This window comes from Oryzias latipes, chromosome 3, assembly GCF_002234675.1.
Source record: "Oryzias latipes chromosome 3, ASM223467v1".
Taxonomy (NCBI): domain Eukaryota; kingdom Metazoa; phylum Chordata; class Actinopteri; order Beloniformes; family Adrianichthyidae; genus Oryzias; species Oryzias latipes.
This window is the reverse complement of record NC_019861.2, coordinates 13,911,092-13,937,219: the sequence shown is the minus strand read 5'-3', so window position 1 is coordinate 13,937,219 and position 26,128 is coordinate 13,911,092. Positions and strand designations below refer to the sequence as shown.

The window sequence follows — 26,128 nt, the reverse complement described above, 5'->3', positions numbered from 1 at the left end:
AACTGAATGTGATAATAAATGCTTGTGCATGTGCCTTTCAGACCTGATTACCCAGCTGCTGGATCCCGTGGTTGACCCTTGGTTGGACCGAGAGATCTGCTACAATTTAGTCCCTGTCCCAGACTCCTACACTGGACCCCGAATATCGTTTCCTCTCGGTGTCTCTGATACAAACACTCTCCTCAGTGCCTTCAAGGAGCAGCAGGTACCAAAATACAATAGTCTTCTTTATAGATTTTTATAGATCTGTAATTGTTTGCTTCAAGGGATCTTCTCCTCACAGATTCTCCATGCCAGATATGTTCTGCAGCTGCTTTACGAAGCCAAAAAGCTCCTCAAACAGATGCCAAACATCAACCATTTGTCAACATCCTATACCAAGGACATCACCATATGTGGTGGGTGGCCTCAGCCTCAGTTTCGTTGTTGAACTTAAGGTTTAGCATTCAAATTATTCAAGACAGACGATGAAACCAACTAAAATATGTTAAAAATGCCATCAATTTGGTGATGCTTGGACCCTGAATAAATTAATGACCTGCTTACTGGTCAAATGATTGTCAATGTATTTAAATGTTTTTTAAGTACAGTGGACTGGGTCTTAATGGCACCTTTCCAGGAAAGAAGGGCCTTTTTTATTTGCGCACTGATCAGGCACTTGACTTCTCCTCTGCAGCTGCTTCTTCCATGCTAGTTGCATCTTATTAAACTCAAGAACGCTTTTGAGAAGAAAAAAAGGAGACGCATTTTTTATGGCCCGCAGCACTCACAGAGTGCAAGGACCATATTGTAACTGCTACGAGGGTCGAACACTCAAAAAGGTCCAAAACGTCAAAAAAACGCGTCAAAACGCCAAAAAATGGGGTCAAAAGTCGGCCAAAGCACACAACGACACGACAATTGTGTAACGCAACAAAAATACACACACACACGCACAACACCAACGCACAAACGTCAAAATTGTAGTCGCAAAAATGACGACAAAAACCCAAAAAAGCCCAAAAAAGCCCTCAAAAGACGGGTTTAAAGCCAAAAAGACATGCCCAGCCTATAGTAAAAGACAGGCCGCATTGAAATACATAGGCCACCTGACTGCAAAAACTTCTATATTGTTTTTCGAATGTTTTTTTATTATGGCCCGCAGCAGTCATAGACTGCAAGGACCATATTGTAACTGGTACGAGGGTCGAACACTCAAAAAGGTCCAAAACGTCAAAAAAATGCGTCAAAACGCCAAAAAATGGGGTCAAAAGTCGCCCAAAGCACAAAACAACACGACAATCGTGTAACGCAACAAAAATACACACACACACGCACAACACCAACGCAAAAACGTAAAAATTGTAGTCGCAAAAATGACGACAAAAACACGAAAAAGCCCAAAAAAAGCCCCAAAAAGACCTCAAAAGAAGGGTTTAAAGCCAAAAAGACATGCCCAGCCTATAGTAAAAGACAGGCCGCATTGAAATACATAGGCCACCTGACTGCAAAAACTTCTATATTGTTTTTGCTTCGTTTCATTATTATGGCCCGCAGCAGTCATAGACTGCAAGGACCATATTGTAACTGGTACGAGGGTCGAACACTCAAAAAGTCCAAAACGTCAAAAAAACGCGTCAAAACGCCAAAAAATGGGGTCAAAAGTCGCCCAAAGCACAAAACAACACGACAATTGTGTAACGCAACAAAAATACACACACACACGCACAACACCAACGCAAAAACGTAAAAATTGTAGTCGCAAAAATGACGACAAAAGCACAAAAAAGCCCAAAAAAGCCCTCAAAAGACAGGTTTAAAGCCAAAAAGACATGCCCAGCCTATAGTAAAAGACAGGCCGCATTGAAATACATAGGCCACCTGACTGCAAAAACTTCTATATTGTTTCTGCTTTGTTTCATTATTATTATTATGGCCCGCAGCAGTCATAGACTGCAAGGACCATATTGTAACTGGTACGAGGGTCGAACACTCAAAAAGTCCAAAACGTCAAAAAAACGCGTCAAAACGCCAAAAAATGGGGTCAAAAGTCGCCCAAAGCACAAAACAACACGACAATTGTGTAACGCAACAAAAATACACACACACACGCACAACACCAACGCAAAAACGTAAAAATTGTAGTCGCAAAAATGACGACAAAAGCACAAAAAAGCCCAAAAAAGCCCTCAAAAGACAGGTTTAAAGCCAAAAAGACATGCCCAGCCTATAGTAAAAGACAGGCCGCATTGAAATACATAGGCCACCTGACTGCAAAAACTTCTATATTGTTTCTGCTTTGTTTCATTATTATTATTATGGCCCGCAGCAGTCATAGACTGCAAGGACCATATTGTAACTGGTACGAGGGTCGAACACTCAAAAAGGTCCAAAACGTCAAAAAAACGCGTCAAAACGCCAAAAAATGGGGTCAAAAGTCGCCCAAAGCACAAAACGACTCGACAATTGTGTAACGCAACAAAAATACACACACACACGCACAACACCATCGCACAAACGTTAAAATTGTAGTCGCAAAAATGACGACAAAAACACAAAAAAGCCCCAAAAAGCCCTCAAAAGAAGGGTTTCAAGCCAAAAAGACATGCCCAGCCTATAGTAAAAGACAGGCCGCATTGAAATACATAGGCCACCTGACTGCAAAAACTTCTATATTGTTTTTCGAAAGTTTTTTTATTATTATTATGGCCCGCAGCAGTCATAGACTGCAAGGACCATATTGTAACTGGTACGAGGGTCGAACACTCAAAAAGTCCAAAACGTCAAAAAAACGCGTCAAAACGCCAAAAAATGGGGTCAAAAGTCACCCAAAGCACACAACGACACGACAATTGTGTAACGCAACAAAAATACACACACACACGCACAACACCAATGCACAAACGTCAAAATTGTAGTCGCAAAAATGACGACAAAAACACGAAAAAGCCCAAAAAAAGCCCCAAAAAGCCCTCAAAAGAAGGGTTTAAAGCCAAAAAGACATGCCCAGCCTATAGTAAAAGACAGGCCGCATTGAAATACATAGGCCACCTGACTGCAAAAACTTCTATATTGTTTCTGCTTCGTTTCATTATTATTATTATTATTATTATTCTTGTCCTCTAACGGCGTCTTTGAGCTTAAATTTGACCCCCGCCACATACCCGAAAACTCAGCAAAATTGGCACACACCTGGGATAAATTGAAAATGAATTTTCGGCAAAGAGAACGTCACCCCCCCCACGATGATGACATCACAGCGAGCGTTCCCGTAAAAAAAATGAATGGGCCGAAAATCGCTTATGGGGCCAAAAAAAAATATTTTGAAATACAGTTACGAAACCAAAACACGCGTGTTGGAGATATCCCAAAGAAGTTATGAAATCATTATGGGATGGCCACACGACCTACGGCTTGGCGGCCATTTTGTGGCGAACTCAGAGAAATGGCGATTTTCGTGTTTTTTCACAATATGGGAAAACGACACTTTTGTTCAAGCGATTTTCACGAAATTGCATACACATGCCAAAAACACGATTCTACAACTACCAAAGAAGTTTCGTTGACCTTTGACCTTGGCAAGGGGCGGCCATCTTGGATTTTCAAAAAAAAGCACCTTTAGTAACAGATACAAACGAAAACTCGTCCTAGGGATTTTTATCGATCTTTTTGAAACTTCTCGGGCATCAATGGCAAGCTACTGTGGACAAAATGTTGGAATTAGAAGTTGTAGAATTTGAAACGCGTGCGCGTGGCGAATTCGCAACCGTCGCCATTTTAGCTAGCTTGCACATATTTTATCAGAATAGCCTGAAACTGAAATATGCCATACCCTAGCCCACACTGAACAAAACGATGTCACATACGACAAAATCGATAAAGGAATGTGGCCGTGGTAAACAAAAAACGATCGCAAAAAAAAGTGCTGACTCGGCAAAAAAAGTTTTTTTCGGATTTTATTTTTAAGAATCGGCTAACGAAACCCAGATAACTTTGTCGGGTACATCCAAAGAAAGTTTTGAAATCATTACGTGATGGCGACACGACCTACGGTTTGGCGGCCATTTTGTGCCAAAATCTGCCATTTTGCGTTTTTCGCGTTTTTACACAATATGGAAAAATGAACTTTTTTTCGAGCGATTTTCATGAAATTTGACGCGCATGTCCCTAGCATAAGTCTACAATCACCTCTGGAGTTTCGTCGACCTTTGACCTCGGGAAAAGGCGGCCATCTTGAATTTTCTATAAAAATCACCTTTACCACTGGATTCAAACGTAAACTTGTCGTTGGAATTTTCATCGATCGTCACGAAACCTTTTGGGCATCAATGGCAAGCTACTGTGGAAAAAATGTTGTAATTAGAAGTTGTAGATTTTGAACGGCGTGTGCGTGGCAAGCTAGCAAAGTGGCGCACTGTTATAACTCCCATGCATTTCAATACAATACAGTGAAAATTGAATGCATGCATTAATGCCTGAATCAGAATACATTGAAAAACACTGGATATGGACATATAAGGAATGTGGGCGTGGTTAGCATAAAACCACTGTTGCTAAGGACAACAAAAAGTTTACTTTTACCGATTTGTCAGAAACTGACGTCAATCTGTTCGTCCTCCCATGGGGACCAAAACATAAAATGGTTGCTATGGAGATAAAATCAACAGAAAAGCCGCCATTTTGGAAAAAGTGGGTTTTTTATCAACTTATGACACATAGCTCTCACCAATGGAGGAATGTGTTTTTCTGAGTCAGTTGATGATGCAGATCGCTATGCTAGCACTTTTAGCTATGTTAGCATAACTAGCATAGTTAGCATAATTAGCATTTTAGCTAATGTGTTTTTCTCAGTCAGTTGATGATGCTGATTGCTATGCTAGCACTTTTAGCCACATTAGCATAGCTAGCATAGTTAGCATAATAAGCATTTTAGGTAATGTGTTTTTCTGAGTCAGTTGATGATGCTGATCGCAATGCTAGCACTTTTAGCCACTTTAGCATAGTTAGCATTGTTAGCATAATTAGCAAATCCAGCCTTGACTAGCTTTTAATTTGCGGGCTGTGAGGGCAGCGGTGGTGCGTAGAGTTGGGCGTGGAAGGCGGGTTGCGTCTGCGGGCCATACAACGCCGCTTGCGGCTTTAATTATTCTTCTGGTTTCTAACGGACAGTTTGAGCTCAAATTTGACCCCCGCCACATACCCGAAAACTCACCAAAATTGGCACACACCTAGGATAAATGTGAAATGAATTTTCGGCAAAGAGAACGTCACCCCCCCGAAGTTGATGACATCATGGCGAGCGTTCCCGTAAAAAAAATGAATGGGCCGAAAATCGCTTATGGGGCCAAAAAAAAATATTTTGGAATACAGTTACGAACCCAAAACACGCGTGTTGGAGATATCCCAAAGAAGATTTGAAATCATTATGGGATGGCCACACGACCTACAGCTTGGCGGCCATTTTGTGGCGAACTCAGAGAAATGGCGATTTTCGTGTTTTTTGACAATATGGGAAAACGACACTTTTGTTTATGCGATTGTCACGAAATTGCACACACATGCCAAGACCCTGCTTCTACAATAACCAAAGAAGTTTCGTTGACCTTTGACCTTGGGAAGGGGCGGCCATGTTGAATTTTCATAAAAAAGCACCTTTAGTAACGTATACAAACGAAAACTCGTCCTAGGGATTTTTATCGATCTTTTTGAAACTTCTCAGGCATCAATGGCAAGCTACTGTGGACAAAATGTTGGAATTAGAAGTTGTAGAATTTGAAACGCGTGCGCGTGGCGAATTCGCAACCGTCGCCATTTTAGCTAGCTCGCACATATTTTATCGGAATAGCCTGAAACTGAAATATGCGATACCCTGGCCCACACCGAACAAAACGATGTCACATACGACAAAATCGATAAAGGAATGTGGCCGTGGTAAACAAAAAACCGTCGCAAAAAAAAGTGCTGACTCGGCAAAAAAAATTTTTTTCGGATTTTATTTTTAAGAATCGGCTAACGAAACCCAGATAACTTTGTCGGGTATATCCAAAGAAAGTTTTGAAATCATTACGAGATGGCCACACGACCTACGGTTTGGCGGCCATTTTGTGCCAAAATCTGCCATTTTGAGTTTTTCGCGTTTTTACACGATATGGAAAAATGAACTTTTTTTCGAACGATTTTCACGAAATTTGACTCGCGTGTCCCTAGCGTAAGTCTACAATCACCTTTGGAGTTTCGTCGACCTTTGACCTCGGGAAAAGGCGGCCATCTTGAATTTTCAATAAAAAACACCTTAACCACCAGATTCAAACGTAAACTTGTCGTTGGAATTTTCTTCGATCGTCTCAAAACTTTTTGGGCATCAATGGCAAGCTACTGTGTAAAAAATGTTGGAATTAGAAGTTGTAGATTTTGAACGGCGTGCGCGTGGCAAGCTAGCAAAGTGGCGCACTGTTATAACTCCCATGCATTTCAATACAATACAGTGAAAATTGAATGCATGCATTAATGCCTGAAACTGAATACATTGAAAAACACTGGATATGGACATATAAGGAATGTGGGCGTGGTTAGCATAAAACCACTGTTGCTAAGGACGACAAAAAGTTTACTTTTACCGATTTGTCCGAAACTGACGTCAATCTGTTCGTCATCCCGTGGGGACCGAAACATAAAATGGTTGCTATGGAGATAAAATCAACAGAAAAGCCGCCATTTTGGAAAAAGTGGGTTTTTTATCAACTTATGACACATAGCTCTCACCAATGGAGGAATGTGTTTTTCTGAGTCAGTTGATGATGCAGATCGCTATGCTAGCACTTTTAGCTATGTTAGCATAACTAGCATAGTTAGCATAATTAGCATTTTAGCTAATGTGTTTTTCTGAGTCAGTTGATGCTGCTGATCGCAATGCTAGCACTTTTAGCCACATTAGCATAGCTAGCATAGTTAGCATAATTAGCATATGCAGTTTTGACTAGCCATCATCAAAAGTGGGCGGTTAGGGCGGTGGTGCTTAGAGTTGGGCGTGGAAGGCGGGTTGCGTCTGCGGGCCATACAACGCCGCTTGCGGCTTTAATTATTATTCCGCTTTCTATCTGCGCCTTTGAGCTCAAATTTGACCCCCGCCACATACCCGAAAACTCACCAAAATTGGCACACACCTAGGATAAATTGAAAATGAATTTTCGGCAAAGAAAACGTCAACCCCCCGAAGTCGATGACATCACGGCGAGCGTTCCCGTAAAAAAAATGAATGGGCCGAAAATCGCTTATGGGGCCAAAAAAAAATATTTTGAAATACAGGTACGAAACCAAAACACGCGTGTTGGAAATATCCCAAAGAAGTTATGAAATCATTATGGGATGGCCATACGACCTACGGCTTGGCGGCCATTTTGTGGCGAACTCAGAGAAATGGCGATTTTTGTGTTTTTTCACAATATGGGAAAACGACACTTTTGTTTGAGCGATTTTCACGAAATTGCACATACATGCCATTAGCACGATTCTACAACTACCAAAGAAGTTTCGTTGACCGTTATCCTTGGGAAGAGGCGGCCATCTTGAATTTTCAAAAAAAAGCACCTTTAGTAAGGTATTCAAACGAAAACTCGTCCTAGGAATTTTCATCGATCTTTTTGAAACTTCTTGGGCATCAATGGCAATCAATTGTGGACAAAATGTTGGAATTAGAAGTTGTAGATTTTGAAACGCGTGCGCGTGGCGAATTCGCAACCGTCGCCATTTTAGCTAGCTCGCACATATTTTATCGGAATAGCCTGAAACTGAAATATGCGATACCTTGGCCCACACTGAACAAAACGATATCACATACGACAAAATCGATAAAGGAATGTGGCCGTGGTAAACAAAAAACGATCGCAAAAAAAAGTGCTGACTCGGCAAAAAAAAAAAAGAAATCGGATTTTATTTTTAAGAATCGGCTAACGAAACCCAGATAACTTTGTCGGGTATATCCAAAGAAAGTTTTGAAATCATTATGTGATGGCGACACGACCTACGGTTTGGCGGCCATTTTGTGCCATAATCTGCCATTTTGAGTTTTTCGCGATTTTACACAATATGGAAAAATGAACTTTTTTTCGAGCGATTTTGACGAAATTTGACTCGCATGTCCCTAGCGTAAGTCTACAATCACCTTTAGAGTTTCGTCGACCTTTGACCTCGGGAAAAGGCGGCCATCTTGAATTTTATATAAAAAACACCTTTACCACTGGATTCAAACATAAACTTGTCGTTGGAATTTTCATCAATCATCTCGAAACTTTTTGGGCATCAATGGCAAGCTACTGTGGAAAAAATGTTGGAATTAGAAGTTGTAGATTTTGAACGGCGTGCGCGTGGCATGCTAGCAAAGTGGCGCACTGTTATAACTCCCATGCATTTCAATACAATACAGTGAAAATTGAATGCATGCATTCATGCCTAAAACAGATTACATTGAAAAACACTGGATATGGACATATAAGGAATGTGGGCGTGGTTAGCATAAAACCACTGTTGCTAAGGACGACAAAAAGTTTACTTTTACCGATTTGTCCGAAACTGACGTCAATCTGTTCGTCCTCCCGAGGGGACCAAAACATAAAATGGTTGCTATGGAGATAAAATCAACAGAAAAGCCGCCATTTTGGAAAAAGTGGGTTTTTTAGCAACTTATGACATATAACTCTCACCAATGGAGGAATGTGTTTTTCTGAGTCAGTTGATGATGCGGATCGCTATGCTAGCACTTTTAGCTATGTTAGCATAACTAGCATAGTTAGCATATTTAGCATTTTAGGTAATGTGTTTTTCTGAGTCAGTTGATGATGCTGATCGCTATGCTAGCACTTTTAGCCACATTAGCATAGCTAGCATAGTTAGCATAATTAGCATTTTAGGTAATGTGTTTTTCTGAGTCAGTTGATGATGCTGATCGCTATGCTAGCACTTTTAGCCACATTAGCATAGCTAGCATAGTTAGCATAATTAGCATTTTAGGTAATGTGTTTTTCTGAGTCAGTTGATGATGCTGATCGCAATGCTAGCACTTTTAGCCACATTAGCATAGCTAGCATAGTTAGCATAATTAGCATATGCAGTTTTGACTAGCCATTATCAAAAGTGGGCGGTGAGGGCGGTGAGGGCGGTGGTGCGTAGAGTTGGGCGTGGAAGGCGGGTTGCGTCTGCGGGCCATACAACGCCGCTTGCGGCTTTAATTATTATTACGTTTCTTGTTTGTTACGGACGTTTTGAGCGAAAATTTGACCCCTGCCACATACCCGAAAACTCAACAAAATTGGCACACACCTAGGATAAATTAAAAATGAATTTTCGGCAAAGAGAACGTCACCCCCCCGAAGTCGATGACATCACGGCGAGCGTTCCCGTAAAAAAAATGAATGGGCCGAAAATTGCTTATGGGGCCAAAAAAAAATATTTTGAAATACAGTTACGAAACCAAAACATGCGTGTTGGAGATATCCCAAAGATGTTATGAAATCATTATGGGATGGCCACACAACCTTCGGCTTGGCGGCCATTTTGTGGCGAACTCAGAGAAATGGCGATTTTCGTGTTTTTTGACAATATGGGAAAACGACACTTTTGTTTAAGCGATTTTCACGAAATTGCACACACATGCCAAGACCATGATTCTACAATAACCAAAGAAGTTTCGTTGACCTTTGACCTTGGGAAGGGGCGGCCATCTTGAATTTTCATAAAAAAGCACCTTTAGTAACGGATACAAACGAAAACTCGTCCTAGGGATTTTTATCGATCTTTTTGAAACTTCTCGGGCATCAATGGCAAGCTACTGTGGACAAAATGTTGGAATTAGAAGTTGTAGAATTTGAAACGCGTGCGCGTGGCGAATTCGCAACCGGCGCCATTTTAGCTAGCTCGCACATATTTTATCGGAATAGCCTGAGAATGAAATATGCGATTCCCTGGCCCACACTGAACAAAACGATGTCAGATACGAAAAAATCGATAAAGGAATGTGGCCGTGGTAAACAAAAAACGATCGCAAAAAAAAGTGCTGACTCGGCAAAAAAAAATTTTTTCGGATTTTATTTTTAAGAATCGGCTAACGAAACCCAGATAACTTTGTCGGGTATATCCAAACAAAGTTTTGAAATCATTACGTGATGGCGACACGACCTACGGTTTGGCGGCCATTTTGTGCCAAAATCGGCCATTTTGAGTTTTTCGCGTTTTTACACAATATGGAAAAATGAACTTTTTTTTGAGCGATTTTGACGAAATTTGACTTGCATGTCCGTAGCATAAGTTTACAATCACCTCTGGAGTTTCGTCGACCTTTGACCTCGGGAAAAGGCGGCCATCTTGAATTTTCTATAAAAAACACCTTTACCACCAGATTCAAACGTAAACTTGTCGTTGGAATTTTCATCGATTGTCTCGAAACTTTTTGGGCATCAATGGCAAGCTACTGTGGAAAAAATGTTGGAATTAGAAGTTGTAGATTTTGAACGGCGTGCGCGTGGCAAGCTAGCAAAGTGGCGCACTGTTATAACTCCCATGCATTTCAATACAATACAGTGAAAATTGAATGCATGCATAAATGCCTGAAACTGAATACATTGAAAAACACTGGATATGGACATATAAGGAATGTGGGCGTGGTTAGCATAAAACCCCTGTTGCTAAGGACAACAAAAATTTTACTTTTACCGATTTGTCCGAAACTGACGTCAATTTTTTCGTCCTTTCAAGGGGACCAAAACACAAAATGGTTGCTATGGAGATAAAATCAACAGAAAAGCCGCCATTTTGGAAAAAGTTGGTTTTTTTATCAACTTATGACATATAGCTCTGAGCAATGGAGGAATGTGTTTTTCTGAGTCAGTTGATGATGCTGATGGCTATGCTAGCACTTTTAGCCACATTAGCATAGCTAGCATAGTTAGCATAATTAGCATTTTAGGAAATGTGTTTTTCTGAGTCAGTTAATGATGCTGATCCCTATGCTAGCACTTTTAGCCACATTAGCATAGCTAGCATAGTTAGCATAATTAGCAAATGCCGTTTTGACTAGCCTTTATCAAAACTGGGCAATGAGGGCGGTGAGGGAGGCGGTGGTGCTTAGAGTTGGGCGTGGAAGGCGAGTTGCGTCTGCGGGCCATACAACGCCGCTTGCGGCTTTAATTATTATTATTCTTCCCGTTTCTAACGGATCCGTAGATCACAAATTTGACCCCCGCCACATACCCGAAAACTCACCAAAATTGGCACACACCTGGGATAAATTGAAAATGAATTTTCTGCAATGAGAACGTAACCCACCCCACGACGATGACATCACGGCGAGCGTTCCCGTAAAAAAAATGAATGGGCCGAAAATCGCTTATGGGGCCAAAAAAATTTTTTTTGAAATAGAGTTACGAAACCAAAACACGCGTGTTGGAGATATCCCAAAGAAGTTATGAAATCATTATGGGATGGCCACACGACCTACGGCTTGGCGGCCATTTTGTGGCGAATTCAGAGAAATGGCGATTTTCGTGTTTTTTGACAATATGGGAAAACGATACTTTTGTTTAAGCGATTTTCACGAAATTGCACACACATGCCAAGACCATGTTTCTACAACTACCAAAGAAGTTTCATTGACCTTTGATCTTGGCAAGGGGCGGCCATCTTGAATTTTCAAAAAAAAGCACCTTTAGTAACTGATACAAACGAAAACTCGTCCTAGGAATTTTTATCGATCTTTTTGAAACTTCTCGGGCATCAATGGCAAGCTACTGTGGACAAAATGTTGGAATTAGAAGTTGTAGAATTTGAAACGCGTGCGCGTGGCGAATTCGCAACCGTCGCCATTTTAGCTAGCTCGCTCATATTATATCGGAATAGCCTAAAACTGAAATATGCGATACCCTGGCCCACACTGAACAAAACGATGTCACATACGACAAAATCGATAAAGGAATGTGGCCGTGGTAAACAAAAAACGATCGCAAAAAAAAGTGCTGACTCGGCAAAAAAAAATTTTTTCGGATTTTATTTTTAAGAATCGGCTAACGAAACCCAGATAACTTTGTCGGGTATATCCAAAGAAAGTTTTGAAATCATTACGTGATGGCCACACGACCTACGGTTTGGCGGCCATTTTGTGCCAAAATCTGCCATTTTGAGTTTTTCGCGTTTTTACACGATATGGAAAAATAAACTTTTTTTCGAGCGATTTTCACGAAATTTGACTCGCATGTCCCTAGCGTAAGTCTACAATCACCTTTGGAGTTTCGTCGACCTTTGACCTCGGGAAAAGGCGGCCATCTTGAATTTTCTATAAAAAACACCTTAACCACCAGATTCAAACGTAAACTTGTCGTTGGAATTTTCTTCGAACGTCTCAGAACTTTTTGGGCATCAATGGCAAGCTACTGTGTAAAAAATGTTGGAATTAGAAGTTGTAGATTTTGAACGGCGTGCGCGTGGCAAGCTAGCAAAGTGGCGCACTGTTATAACTCCCATGCATTTCAATACAATACAGTGAAAATTGAATGCATGCATAAATGCCTGAAACTGAATACATTGAAAAACACTGGATATGGACATATAAGGAATGTGGGCGTGGTTAGCATAAAACCCCTGTTGCTAAGGACAACAAAAATTTTACTTTTACCGATTTGTCCGAAACTGACGTCAATTTTTTCGTCCTTTCAAGGGGACCAAAACACAAAATGGTTGCTACGGAGATAAAATCAACAGAAAAGCCGCCATTTTGGAAAAAGTTGGTTTTTTTATCAACTTATGACATATAGCTCTGAGCAATGGAGGAATGTGTTTTTCTGAGTCAGTTGATGATGCTGATGGCTATGCTAGCACTTTTAGCCACATTAGCATAGCTAGCATAGTTAGCATAATTAGCATTTTAGGAAATGTGTTTTTCTGAGTCAGTTAATGATGCTGATCCCTATGCTAGCACTTTTAGCCACATTAGCATAGCTAGCATAGTTAGCATAATTAGCAAATGCCGTTTTGACTAGCCTTTATCAAAACTGGGCAATGAGGGCGGTGAGGGAGGCGGTGGTGCTTAGAGTTGGGCGTGGAAGGCGAGTTGCGTCTGCGGGCCATACAACGCCGCTTGCGGCTTTAATTATGGCCCGCAGCAGTCATAGACTGCAAGGACCATATTGTAACTGGTACGAGGGTCGAACACTCAAAAAGGTCCAAAACGTCAAAAAAATGCGTCAAAACGCCAAAAAATGGGGTCAAAAGTCGCCCAAAGCACAAAACAACACGACAATTGTGTAACGCAACAAAAATACACACACACACGCACAACACCAACGCAAAAACGTAAAAATTGTAGTCGCAAAAATGACGACAAAAACACGAAAAAGCCCAAAAAAAGCCCCAAAAAGCCCTCAAAAGAAGGGTTTAAAGCCAAAAACACATGCCCAGCCTATAGTAAAAGACAGGCCGCATTGAAATACATAGGCCACCTGACTGCAAAAACTTCTATATTGTTTTTGCTTCGTTTCATTATTATTATTATTCTTCCCGTTTCTAACGGATCCGTAGATCACAAATTTGACCCCCGCCACATACCCGAAAACTCACCAAAATTGGCACACACCTGGGATAAATTGAAAATGAATTTTCTGCAATGAGAACGTCACCCACCCCACGACGATGACATCACGGCGAGCGTTCCCGTAAAAAAAATGAATGGGACGAAAATCGCTTATGGGGCCAAAAAATTTTTTTTTGAAATAGAGTTACGAAACCAAAACACGCGTGTTGGAGATATCCCAAAGAAGTTATGAAATCATTATGGGATGGCCACACGACCTACGGCTTGGCGGCCATTTTGTGGCGAATTCAGAGAAATGGCGATTTCCGTGTTTTTTGACAATATGGGAAAACGATACTTTTGTTTAAGCGATTTTCACGAAATTGCACACACATGCCAAGACCATGTTTCTACAACTACCAAAGAAGTTTCATTGACCTTTGATCTTGGCAAGGGGCGGCCATCTTGAATTTTCAAAAAAAAGCACCTTTAGTAACTGATACAAACGAAAACTTGTCCTAGGGATTTTTATAGATCTTTTTGAAACTTCTCAGGCATCAATGGCAAGCTACTGTGGACAAAATGTTGGAATTAGAAGTTGTAGAATTTGAAACGCGTGCACGTGGCGAATTCGCAACCGTCGCCATTTTAGCTAGCTCGCACATATTTTATCGGAATAGCCTGAAACTGAAATATGCGATACCCTGGCCCACACTGAACAAAACGATGTCACATACGACAAAATCAATAAAGGAATGTGGCCGTGGTAAACAAAAAACGATCGCAAAAAAAAGTGCTGACTCGGCAAAAAAAATTTTTTTCGGATTTTCTTTTTAAGAATCGGCTAACGAAACCCAGATTACTTTGTCGGGTATATCCAAAAAAAGTTTTGAAATCATTACGTGATGGCGACACGACCTATGGTTTGGCGGCCATTTTGTGCCAAAATCTGCCATTTTGCATTTTTCGCGATTTTACACAATATGGAAAAATGAACTTTTTTTCGAGCGATTTTCACGAAATTTGACGCGCATGTCCCTGGCTTAAGTCTACAATCACCTCTGGAGTTTCGTCGACCTTTGACCTCGGGAAAAGGCCGCCATCTTGAATTTTCTATAAAAAACACCTTTACCACCAGATTCAAACGTAAACTTGTCGTTGGAATTTTCATCGATTGTCTCGAAATTTTTTGGGCATCAATGGCAAGCTACTGTGGAAAAAATGTTGGAATTAGAAGTTGTAGATTTTAAACGGCGTGCGCGTGGCGAGCTAGCAAAATGGCGCAGTGTTATAACTCCCATGCATTTCAATACAATACAGTGAAAATTGAATGCATGCATTAATGCCTGAAACTGAATACATTGAAAAACACTGGATCTGGACATATAAGGAATGTGGGCGTGGTTAGCATAAAACCACTGTTGCTAAGGACAACAAAAAGTTTACTTTTATCGATTTGTCCGAAACTGACGTCAATCTGTTCGTCCTCCCAAGGGGACCGAAACATAAAATGGTTGCTATGGAGATAAAATTAACAGAAAAGCCACAATTTTGGAAAAAGTGGGTTTTTTATCAACTTATGGCATATAGCTCTCACCAATGGAGGAATGTGTTTTTCTGAGTCAGTTGATGATGCCGATAGCTATGCTAGCACTTTTAGCCACATTAGCATAGCTAGCATAGTTAGCATAATTAGCATTTTTAGTAATGTGTTTTTCTGAGTAAGTTGATGATGCTGATCGCTATGGTAGCACTTTTAGCCACATTAGCATAGCTAGCATAGTTAGCATAATTAGCATTTTTAGTAATGTGTTTTTCTGAGTAAGTTGATGATGCTGATCGCTATGGTAGCACTTTTAGCCACATTAGCATAGCTAGCATATTTAGCATAATTAGCATTTTAGGTAATGTGTTTTTCTGAGTCAGTTGATGATGCTGATCGCTATGCTAGCACTTTTAGCCACATTAGCATAGCTAGCATAGTTAGCATAATTAGCATTTTAGGTAATGTGTTTTTCTGAGTCAGTTGATGATGCTGATCGCTATGCTAACACTTTTAGCCACATTAGCATAGCTAGCATAATTAGCATTTTAGGTAATGTGTTTTTCTGAGTCAGTTGATGATGCTGATCGCTATGCTAGCATTTTTAGCCACATTAGTATAGCTAGCATAGTTAGCATAATTAGCATATGCAGTTTTGACTAGCCTTCATCAAAAGTGGGGGCTGAGGGCGGTGAGGGCGGTGAGGGCGGTGGTGCGTAGAGTTGGGCGTGGAAGTCGGGTTGCGTCTGCGGGCCATACAACGCCGCTTGCGGCTTTAATTATTATTATTCTTCCCGTTTCTAACGGATCCGTAGATCACAAATTTGACCCCCGCCACATACCCGAAAACTCACCAAAATTGGCACACACCTGGGATAAATTGAAAATGAATTTTCTGCAATGAGAACGTAACCCACCCCACGACGATGACATCACGGCGAGCGTTCCCGTAAAAAAAATGAATGGGCCGAAAATCGCTTATGGGGCCAAAAAAATTTTTTTTGAAATAGAGTTACGAAACCAAAACACGCGTGTTGGAGATATCCCAAAGAAGTTATGAAATCATTATGGGATGGCCACACGACCTACGGCTTGGCGGCCATTTTGTGGCGAATTCAGAGAAATGGCGATTTTCGTGTTTTTTGACAATATGGGAAAACGATACTTTTGTTTAAGCGATTTTCACGAAATTGCACACACATGCCAAGACCATGTTTCTACAACTACCAAAGAAGTTTCATTGACCTTTGATCTTGGCAAGGGGCGGCCATCTTGAATTTTCAAAAAAAAGCACCTTTAGTAACTGATACAAACGAAAACTCGTCCTAGGAATTTTTATCGATCTTTTTGAAACTTCTCGGGCATCAATGGCAAGCTACTGTGGACAAAATGTTGGAATTAGAAGTTGTAGAATTTGAAACGCGTGCGCGTGGCGAATTCGCAACCGTCGCCATTTTAGCTAGCTCGCTCATATTATATCGGAATAGCCTAAAACTGAAATATGCGATACCCTGGCCCACACTGAACAAAACGATGTCACATACGACAAAATCGATAAAGGAATGTGGCCGTGGTAAACAAAAAACGATCGCAAAAAAAAGTGCTGACTCGGCAAAAAAATTTTTTTTCGGATTTTATTTTTAAGAATCGGCTAACGAAACCCAGATAACTTTGTCGGGTATATCCAAAGAAAGTTTTGAAATCATTACGTGATGGCCACACGACCTACGGTTTGGCGGCCATTTTGTGCCAAAATCTGCCATTTTGAGTTTTTCGCGTTTTTACACGATATGGAAAAATAAACTTTTTTTCGAGCGATTTTCACGAAATTTGACTCGCATGTCCCTAGCGTAAGTCTACAATCACCTTTGGAGTTTCGTCGACCTTTGACCTCGGGAAAAGGCGGCCATCTTGAATTTTCTATAAAAAACACCTTAACCACCAGATTCAAACGTAAACTTGTCGTTGGAATTTTCTTCGAACGTCTCAGAACTTTTTGGGCATCAATGGCAAGCTACTGTGTAAAAAATGTTGGAATTAGAAGTTGTAGATTTTGAACGGCGTGCGCGTGGCAAGCTAGCAAAGTGGCGCACTGTTATAACTCCCATGCATTTCAATACAATACAGTGAAAATTGAATGCATGCATTAATGCCTGAAACTGAATACATTGAAAAACACTGGATATGGACATATAAGGAATGTGGGCGTGGTTAGCATAAAACCACTGTTGCTAAGGACGACAAAAACTTTACTTTTACCGATTTGTCCGAAACTGACGTCAATCTGTTCGTCCTCCCGAGGGGACCAAAACATAAAATGGTTGCTATGGAGATAAAATCCACAGAAAAGCCGCCATTTTGGAAAAAGTGGTCTTTTTTATCAACTTATGACATATAGCTCTCACCAATGGAGGAATGTGTTTTTCTGAGTCAGTTGATGATGCTGATCGCTATGCTAGCACTTTTAGCTATTTTAGCATTACTAGCATAGTTAGCATAATTAGCATTTTAGGTTATGTGTTTTTCTGAGTCAGTTGATGATGCTGATCGCTATGCTAGCACTTTTAGCCACATTAGCATAGCTAGCATAGTTAGCATAATTAGCATTTTAGGTTATGTGTTTTTCTGAGTCAGTTGTTGATGCTGATCGCTATGCTAGCACTTTTAGCCACATTAGCATAGCTAGCATAGTTAGCATAATTAGCATATGCAGTTTTGACTAGCCATTATCAAAAGTGGGCGGTGAAGGCGGTGGTGCGTAGAGTTGGGCGTGGAAGGCGGGTTGCGTCTGCGGGCCATACAACGCCGCTTGCGGCTTTAATTTACATTTATATTTGTCATCTTGTTTGCACGAAGTCAGGAAAAAAATGACTATTTATTTACTGATGCAGTTGTACTTGTTACACAGGTGATCTGCATGGACATCTTGATGACTTACTACTTATATTTTACAAGGTAAATGCATTTTACACATTTAGTGAAGTTGTACTAATCAGAGGCTAAAGTTGTTTTTTGGGGGGGTGTTATTGTTCAGAATGGGCTCCCTTCTGCTGAGACGCCATACGTGTTTAACGGAGACTTTGTGGATCGAGGTAAAAAGTCAGTGGAAGTTGTGATCATGCTTTTTGCCTACTTTCTGCTTTACCCGGATTACATGCACCTCAACCGGGGAAACCATGAAGATCCCATTATGAACCTCAGGTGAGTGGAGAAAATGTTGGAAAGATGAACCCCTTTCCCCATAAAAGATCAATATTTATTTTTATTTTTCAGATATGGCTTCACAAAAGAAGTAATGCAGAAATATAAGGTTAATCCATGTACAAGATCTTCAAAGAGTGCTTTCAGTTTAGTTTGGTAATCCAAACGTGTGAGGTGAACCTCTTTTTGACTGCTTTCAGATTCACGGCCGTGAGATTCTTCAGCTGTTCCAGGACGTTTTCAGCTTGCTGCCCATTGCAACAGTCATTGATGGGAAGGTTCTGATAGTGCATGGCGGGATTTCAGACCAGACGGACTTGAACCTCCTTAGCTCAATAAAAAGACATAAGGTCAGTGAAGCTGTGAGGTAAATACAACATTCAATAACAATAGAAAAAAGGATCTTTTCAAAATGATTTTAATGTTATTTTCCAGATATGTCTAGCAGAACCATGGGGAAAGTTTTAGGCAAAAACTTTCTGTTAGGAAACATAATAAATGTCAGTTATACTCATTTCATGTAACTTACTGCAGAAGCATCATCGGTACTGCTTTGTTTAAATGAACACCATTTTAGTAGTAGTATCAATATTTTTCTTACTTCTGAAGCATGCTCATATTTCAACTTGGCTCAAAGCTCTGCAGAAAGCCGTTTTATCTGATTCAAGTGTTTCTAGCTATAAAAGGATTTTATAAAATGATTAAACAGTATAAGATCAGGCTACAACTATTCAGACAAATTGTGTATTCAGCTGTATTGTTACAATTACTATTTCTTAGAGAAAGTCCGGAAATTATTTGATCCCTTTTCTTCTTTGTGGTTCTGACAGGCAGCCTGCTATATTATTATTTTAAGACTCTTTTAGTTTTTTGTTCACACAAGGCAATGTGACAGTCACAGCCTTACATCCAAAAGTTATTTACATTTGTCTTAAAAGCCCCCCAAACATTCAAGATTTAAAAAAAAAACATGTGCATTCTTTAAATATTACTCAAGCTTATTCTCTTAACAAATCTTCTGTGAAAAAATACAATACACTGTATTCATGAGGCATTTTAATGGTTAGTTTAATATAGATCAGATACTATTAGTTTACTTATGAGTTTATGGTCACTGGCACACAAAAAGCACAACCTAGAGACATTTCCAGTGTACAAAACCACAGTTTCCCACTTTATTCTGATCTCTTCCCTTCTTTTCCAGGTCAAATCTGCTCTAAGGTTTCCCAGGTACAGTTTAGAGAAGCTTGACATTGGTCAATCCTGCAGACACGTCAAGAGAATGAGATCCATGGACAGCTCCTGCAGCAGCAGTCGCAGCTACAGCAGGAGCCAAGGAACTCCTGGCCAGAGGTCAAAGAGCAGCTCAGAGGCACATACAGAGCTGATGGCAGGCACTCTTTCAAATGTGCTTCTGATTTTCTGCAGAAAGAGAAGATGCAAGCTCAAGCGGGAAGATAGCGCTGCCTCTACCTCTTCATCGTCATCATCTTCGTCTTCTTCAGTCTGTTCACCTCAAACTCCCTCTTCTCTTCGTCCATGCCCGTCATCCCCTAGCTTGTCGTGTAAAGTCCTTCAAGTGCCCTACCTGGACTCTCTGTCTTCTATTCCCCTTCCATCACCTCCACAGCATGAACAGGAATGGAAGCAGGTTAGAGAGGTGCAGCTTTACTTCCTTCCTTAATATGTTCCTTTTTAAACACTTTTTTGTGTTATTGTAGATTGTAGATATTCTGTGGAGTGACCCTAAAACTCAAGAAGGCTGCAGTCCCAACTTGTTCAGAGGCGGAGGCTGCTACTTCGGCCCTGATGTCACTCAGAAACTGCTGCTTCAGCATGGACTGCAGATGCTCATTCGCTCTCATGAGTGCAAGCAGGAGGGGTACGAGATCTGCCATGGTGGAAAGGTGTGATGTAATGCATTCATGCAAGTCTGTCCATACATCTGTGAGTCCAGAGAGGTAAATGCGTGTATTTGCAGGTGATCACCATCTTCTCTGCATCTAACTATTATGAAGAGGGAAGCAACCGAGGGGCTTACATTAAACTGGGCAGAGAACTGGTTCCACGCTTTTACCAGTACCAAGTCAGCCGCATAACACGCAAACTCACCCTGACCCAGAGGTACGTGGAGCATGTTTGGAACTGCAAAACGGAGTAAACACAGCTATAAACTAATAGATCAAACGCTCTTTTAGGAGGAAAAGCAGGTGTGCAACATTTTGTTTCAACAAAAATATATTGTGGCGTCCCTTTCCTACACTGTCCCTTTCATCTCTGTTAGGGTTCTTTATTTCGGTTACTGTGGCTGTAACCAGTGCCATGCAACTTGCCCAACAACTCTTATCCCCAAAACAGAGAAAATGCTCCCCAACTTTAATTACCTTGCTCCTGCACCAGCCCTTCCATCTATCCTATTAGGCCAATAGCTTAACCCCATTAGTCTAAACCCCCTGAGTGACAGAACTGAGGACCAACCGGCGCCTCTTCCTGATCCGTTCAATGTACTCCGGAACAGTCTCCCAGTCCAATTCAGTCCACTACAATGGTTTTTTTAAACTAAGAAAATATTGTTTTTCAAAAGAATGAGTGGAATTTTCACATTTTTTACTCTTTTACCTGTAATATCAGTTTGACTGTTAAATCTCTCTTATCTATCTGCTTCACTTGCTAATAAAAAAAAGATTTTTATGGGAAATTCTTTGTCAAGCATACAAAAACATGAAGCTGCTTGACATATATATTTTAAAACTTTCAAAATAAAGGCGTATTTAGAAGCAGCTAGACATTTTTAGGTTTAAAAACATGTTATCAGACAAGATATAGTACAACAGGTATTTATTCAATGACCAACTACAATGAATATTGTGTTTTAGGAGTTTTTAACCATGTTTTAAATTATAAAGTTACACTTCAATTTGTATTTTTCAGTATTTCTTGATTCAAATTTTTCTGAATCAGGAGCAGAGGAAAGAATTCTGTTTGAAAAAGAGCGTTTTTGTTACTCCTTGTCTCAGAGACGAATTTCTGCTAACTATTGCCGCTCTGCAGAAACTGTCCTAGAAAATGGCACAAGTTTTTTGATTTTGGCTTTAAAAAAACGACAATCATAATTAAAAGACCACTGGGAACACTAAAATAATTTGAAAAGTGATCGGAGTGGGACAACAAAGACAAGACAACAAGCTTCCAAAAAAGTATGAAGCACAGGTCATTCATTGTCTTGACAGAATTTTGAAAACATTTTTTTATTTCTTGTTTGTTATTTCTTGTCATTTCCTTTGTCATGAACATCTATTCTTTCAAGCTGTGGTGAATGACTTGTGGTAACCTTTGTGTCTGCAGAATTCGCGCTGCTGAAGGCTCGGCTCTGCGGGCCCTAAAAGAAAAGTTGTTCGCTCATCGCTCTGAGCTCGTGGGAAGCTTCCAGCAGTATGATCCAGATAACACCGGTGCTCCATTTTCTTTACATTCTCTCACCTCTCAAAGCATATACTTTTGTAGACATGTTTAACTCTTAAAATCAACAGAAAAGTTTTTAAACGTATTTTTATACAGGTACTGTATCAGTATGTGAATGGGCTCAGGTGTTGGAGTGTGTACTGAGGCTGGACCTGCCTTGGCGGACACTTCGCCCACATTTAGCCCGCCTAGCATCAGATGGCAGCGTTGAGTATCAGTCCTGCTTTGAGGATATGGAGCCCGGAGCCACTCTGCCTAAGGTCAGAGAGGAAGGGACTGATGCTGATCTTTTCTAAATGTTTCCTAAAGGATTTTATGTGTCCCATCACCCCAACTGACTCCCCCCCTATTTAGAGAGAGAAATCCTTCCGGGTTAGGCCTTTACTTAGTTTGTAAAAAGGTTTATGTTAGTATTTTGTGAAAATGTCCCAGAAAAAGTATGCAAATAGGAAGATTCTAGGTTTTTTAAACAAAAATGCATCAATTATATTTGTAAATTTATTTAAAAAATTGCTCTGTAACAATACAAAGACCAACATATATGAAACATTGTACACTTCTTCATGAAAATGCAGAAAATGTATTTTAGAAAATACTTGATGAAAGAAAACAGAAGCAGATTAAAATCTGTTTCCTCCTTGGAGATGTTTTCCATGCTGTCACATTAACCAAATTAAATGGTTTTACTTGTGGACAAAAATGTTTTAATATCGTCTGTGTAAAAGAAATTTTGTGTAATTAACTGATGTTCTTATTTTTTAGCTTTTTTCTTTTTTTTTCTATTTAGGTCACTCCAAACCTCGCTGAAACTTTATTTAGATACAGAACAGACATTGAAATCATTTTCAACATCATCGACAAAGACCATTCAGGTAAGTAAAAGCCTTAAAAAGCAGTTTGAAGTGTTCTAAGCCAGTGTGAGTTTGTAGTAATACAGGGTGTCATTTGAAGGCCTCATCTCCATCGAGGAGTTCCGTCACACCTGGCGCCTTTTCAGTGCTCACCTGGGGGTGGCCATTGATGACAGAGCCATTGATGACTTGGCCCGCAGTATTGACTTCAACAAGGACGGCAGCATAGATTTTACTGAGTTCCTGGAAGCTTTCAGAGTGGTGCACAAACTGGACAAAGATGCACAACTTAGCAAAAAGATGGACAAGGAGAATAGTTTGTAGGGGGAAGATCAGATAAAATGAGGAAGGACTTTCTAAAATACCAAAAGACTCCTTTTTATCCCTCGCACATTGATGTGGGTGAAAATACTTCTCACACCACGTCTGTCATATGTGTCATTATCCTTGTGTGAGGCTATTTGAGGTTCTGCTTTCCGTGAAATAAAAACATTAGGGGTTTTTAACTTTAATTATGACTGCATTATGTCTCTTTTTTTTCTCTACTCTTCTGTTTCTTAAACTTGTTCCTCATTTTATTTATGGACCTTGTTAGTTTTTGTTGTTTTGTTGTCCTCTGTAATTCACCCTGACTTGAGAGCTGCCGAAGAAAAATTCCAATGTACTAGTTTTACATGTACAAATGGCAATAAACTCTTAATCCTAATCTTAATTTGGGAAAAATCATAAACTATCTTCTATACTTGTGAATACCACAAACCAAGAAGGACAGAAAACCCCTCTTTATTGAAGTAAGAGTAGTTCTTTTTGGCTGTATTCAGTTTAAAAATGCAAGTTCTTTAGGTTTTGCTTGTCCTTCTAACATTCGATGAACTGTACTGCCCCCACTCCCTACAGAGAATCATCACAGGACAATAGCAGACACTTGTCCTCATCATATACAGTACATTGCTAATACTTGTCAGATTGCACAAATTCTTTTTTGGCCTATTTTGATCACACCCTCTCTTTTTTCCTAGGGACTGCTCCTGCTTTGTGTCCTAAAAGTCACTTCTTTCTCCAGAAACTGCCGCTTGCTCGTTTTTAGTCTGCAGCACCTGATCTTTTATCTACAGGGGCTTTTCTTCATCCTTTGCAGTCAGAGGGGTGTAATCCAGATTCACAACCACATTTCCCATCCTTTGGTTTTCTGGAAAATGTCTGGGCTGGAACTCACTCTAAAATAGAAACATGGTAGGAGTGAACATTTTTGTGACTAACACAATCGTTGGTATAGAGGAGAATAAAAGCAACACAATATAGTCACGTGTGATTCCTGATACGATGACAATAGTCAAAGCAACTGCTTTCTATTTAAAACCAAAATGTCTCACAGACTACGCAATACAAGTGTTGGTTAGTGGTAGATTGGTAGCTTTCAATCCTGGGTCAGGTCACGCCAAAGACTAAAAAAATGCTACCTGAAGTCTTTCTATTTGACACGTAGCATTAATGATGCAAATGTGGGAACAAACCCCCGGATGGTTTCTGAGTGCAGCTGTGTGACTGCTGTTCATCGCTCCTTACGATGATGGATCAAAGACAGAGGACAAACTTCCCACATTCAGGTCTGTGAGAAATCACACGACTTCAGCTAACTGTATAGGCCAGAGGTCTGCAGACTTTCACACTTAAAGACCCTTTTGGTTTAGTTTCTTATTGATCAAAACTCAGGAAGAGCCAGAAAGTCTCACTTCACGTTTAGAAAACCACACTATATTTTTGTTATTGAGGTCATTAAGGAATTCATTTATACAACATAGTTTTTAAAGATTTGCAATAATGACAATTTAAACTTCTTTTCAGTTCCTTTCCAAATAAAATACACCCTGTGTCAAAAAAACAAACACAGATTGGCTGCAGCAGATTTAAAGGATTAAAACTGCACAAAAGTCAAGTCACACAAGACATCTTCCGCCATTATGACCTTACTGAGCCTTTAATTCAATTCCATTCAATTTTATCGCCCAATATTACAATCATAGTCCACTCAATGGGCTTTAAACCGGTAGTTGGGTAAATAAATAGGAATCATAAAGAACATAAAGCCATAGAATGTAATAGGTAATGGCTAAACTCAATTAAACAGTCTAAATTAAACTAGGCACCCCTGACCTTAGACCCTCCTTCATGAGTCTAAGGTCTAACATTTTCTCCAATTATTCTTAAGTACAATCATGATGGAGTAGAATCCAATTTTTTAATCTATAAATGTAAATCTAATTATATAGTCCTACGTTAAGAAATGTGGAATGGAATGTGGAATGTGGAATGGAATAACAGTTGATTTTTTTTAAAGATTCTTTGGTTTGTAGCTATTTTAGAGTCTGTTTTGGTTAATGCTCTTTCCCCCTGGCATCCTAACACTTATAATTACACTCATGATTACAAAGAGTGTGATCAGTTCAACAAGCCCAGACAGAAAATCTGAAGTTGACTAAACAACAGACTCAGATTTTACCTGAGGCATCAGGAGTTTATGTAGACTTTTACACGTGTTTTCTTTACTCAAAGAAAATACAGGAGAACCACTTAAATGTTTTTTCCCATGGTTCCTTACAGTTTGTAGAAAATATATTTTCGTTCACTCTATAATCATAGTATTTATCTTATGCTCTTTCATGCTTTTTGCTTTTCAGCATGACAATCCTGCGTCATATTCCCCCACCCCTAGATTTGTAACATCCCACTTTCTCCATCCAGGTCCTCCCCTCTCATTCCTTCCCTGTTCCTCATCAGAAAGGTTCCTTTGCTCTGCCTGTTGCCTGTCACACTGCCAGAGTGGAGCTCAAATGAGAATCCCTGAAGTTCTGGTCATTGCCGTTTGCATCTTTGCTCCAGGTATTTCTTGACATAAACGTTCCTTCTGTTTGTGAAGAGAATCTGTGTTTTCAGTTGTTGATTGTGAGGCTGTCAGCAGTTTGTGGTGGCATGGGAACGCTGGGATGCAGTAACAAGAAGCATCTGGAGAATGGGCAGACTTTCTTCCGTTATGATGGACTTCTGGTGATTTTTCACTGCAAACCTGGCTTCAAAGTTCATGGAAACAAAACCAACAGCTGTCTTACAGAGCAATGGTCTCGAGACCCCCCCCCAGGTTGTGTTGGTAATGGTTTCTCATTTTCTCAAAAATAAATGCAATATTCTAAATCCCAAAGCTTTTTCTGAAAAATTAAATGTGTCATTATAAATCACATGAAGGGTCCGGCTGCTCCGTCCCAGGGCTGCTCCTTCATGGAATGATTCACGTGAATGAAGATGGCTCCTGGGCAGAGTTCAGTTGCAATAGTGGCTTTCGCCTACATGGGCCCTCAAAGTTGTATTGCCCGGGCCACAGCTGGAATGGAACAAACCCAGTTTCCAGAGGTGAGAAGAACCAGAAGGTCTAAACACACTGCAGAAATCAACATCATGACTTCATCCTCTTTGAAATTATATTACATGCTTATCAATGAACTTTCTTTCTTTCTTGACAGAAAATGTCTGTATAGCTTGTCTTGA

General features: G+C 40.2%; 1 protein-coding gene across 1 annotated transcript in view; it reads left to right on the top strand.

Moving 5' to 3' along the window:
- The window catches only part of ppef1 (protein phosphatase with EF-hand domain 1), a 36,942-nt gene that overhangs the window by 7,557 nt on the left and 3,257 nt on the right, over positions 1-26,128 (top strand). The window contains exons 7-22 of the mRNA XM_020712694.2: positions 42-205; positions 284-398; positions 17,983-18,029; positions 18,109-18,275; positions 18,348-18,384; positions 18,476-18,625; positions 19,480-19,628; positions 19,704-19,926; positions 19,997-20,182; positions 20,257-20,399; positions 21,621-21,727; positions 21,834-21,997; positions 22,525-22,609; positions 22,689-25,468; positions 25,545-25,733; positions 25,829-25,993. Coding sequence (XP_020568353.1) covers positions 42-205; positions 284-398; positions 17,983-18,029; positions 18,109-18,275; positions 18,348-18,384; positions 18,476-18,625; positions 19,480-19,628; positions 19,704-19,926; positions 19,997-20,182; positions 20,257-20,399; positions 21,621-21,727; positions 21,834-21,997; positions 22,525-22,609; positions 22,689-22,912 — 1,961 coding nt within the window. The 3' untranslated portion in view covers positions 22,913-25,468; positions 25,545-25,733; positions 25,829-25,993. The remainder of the gene's footprint in view (positions 1-41; positions 206-283; positions 399-17,982; positions 18,030-18,108; positions 18,276-18,347; positions 18,385-18,475; positions 18,626-19,479; positions 19,629-19,703; positions 19,927-19,996; positions 20,183-20,256; positions 20,400-21,620; positions 21,728-21,833; positions 21,998-22,524; positions 22,610-22,688; positions 25,469-25,544; positions 25,734-25,828; positions 25,994-26,128) is intronic.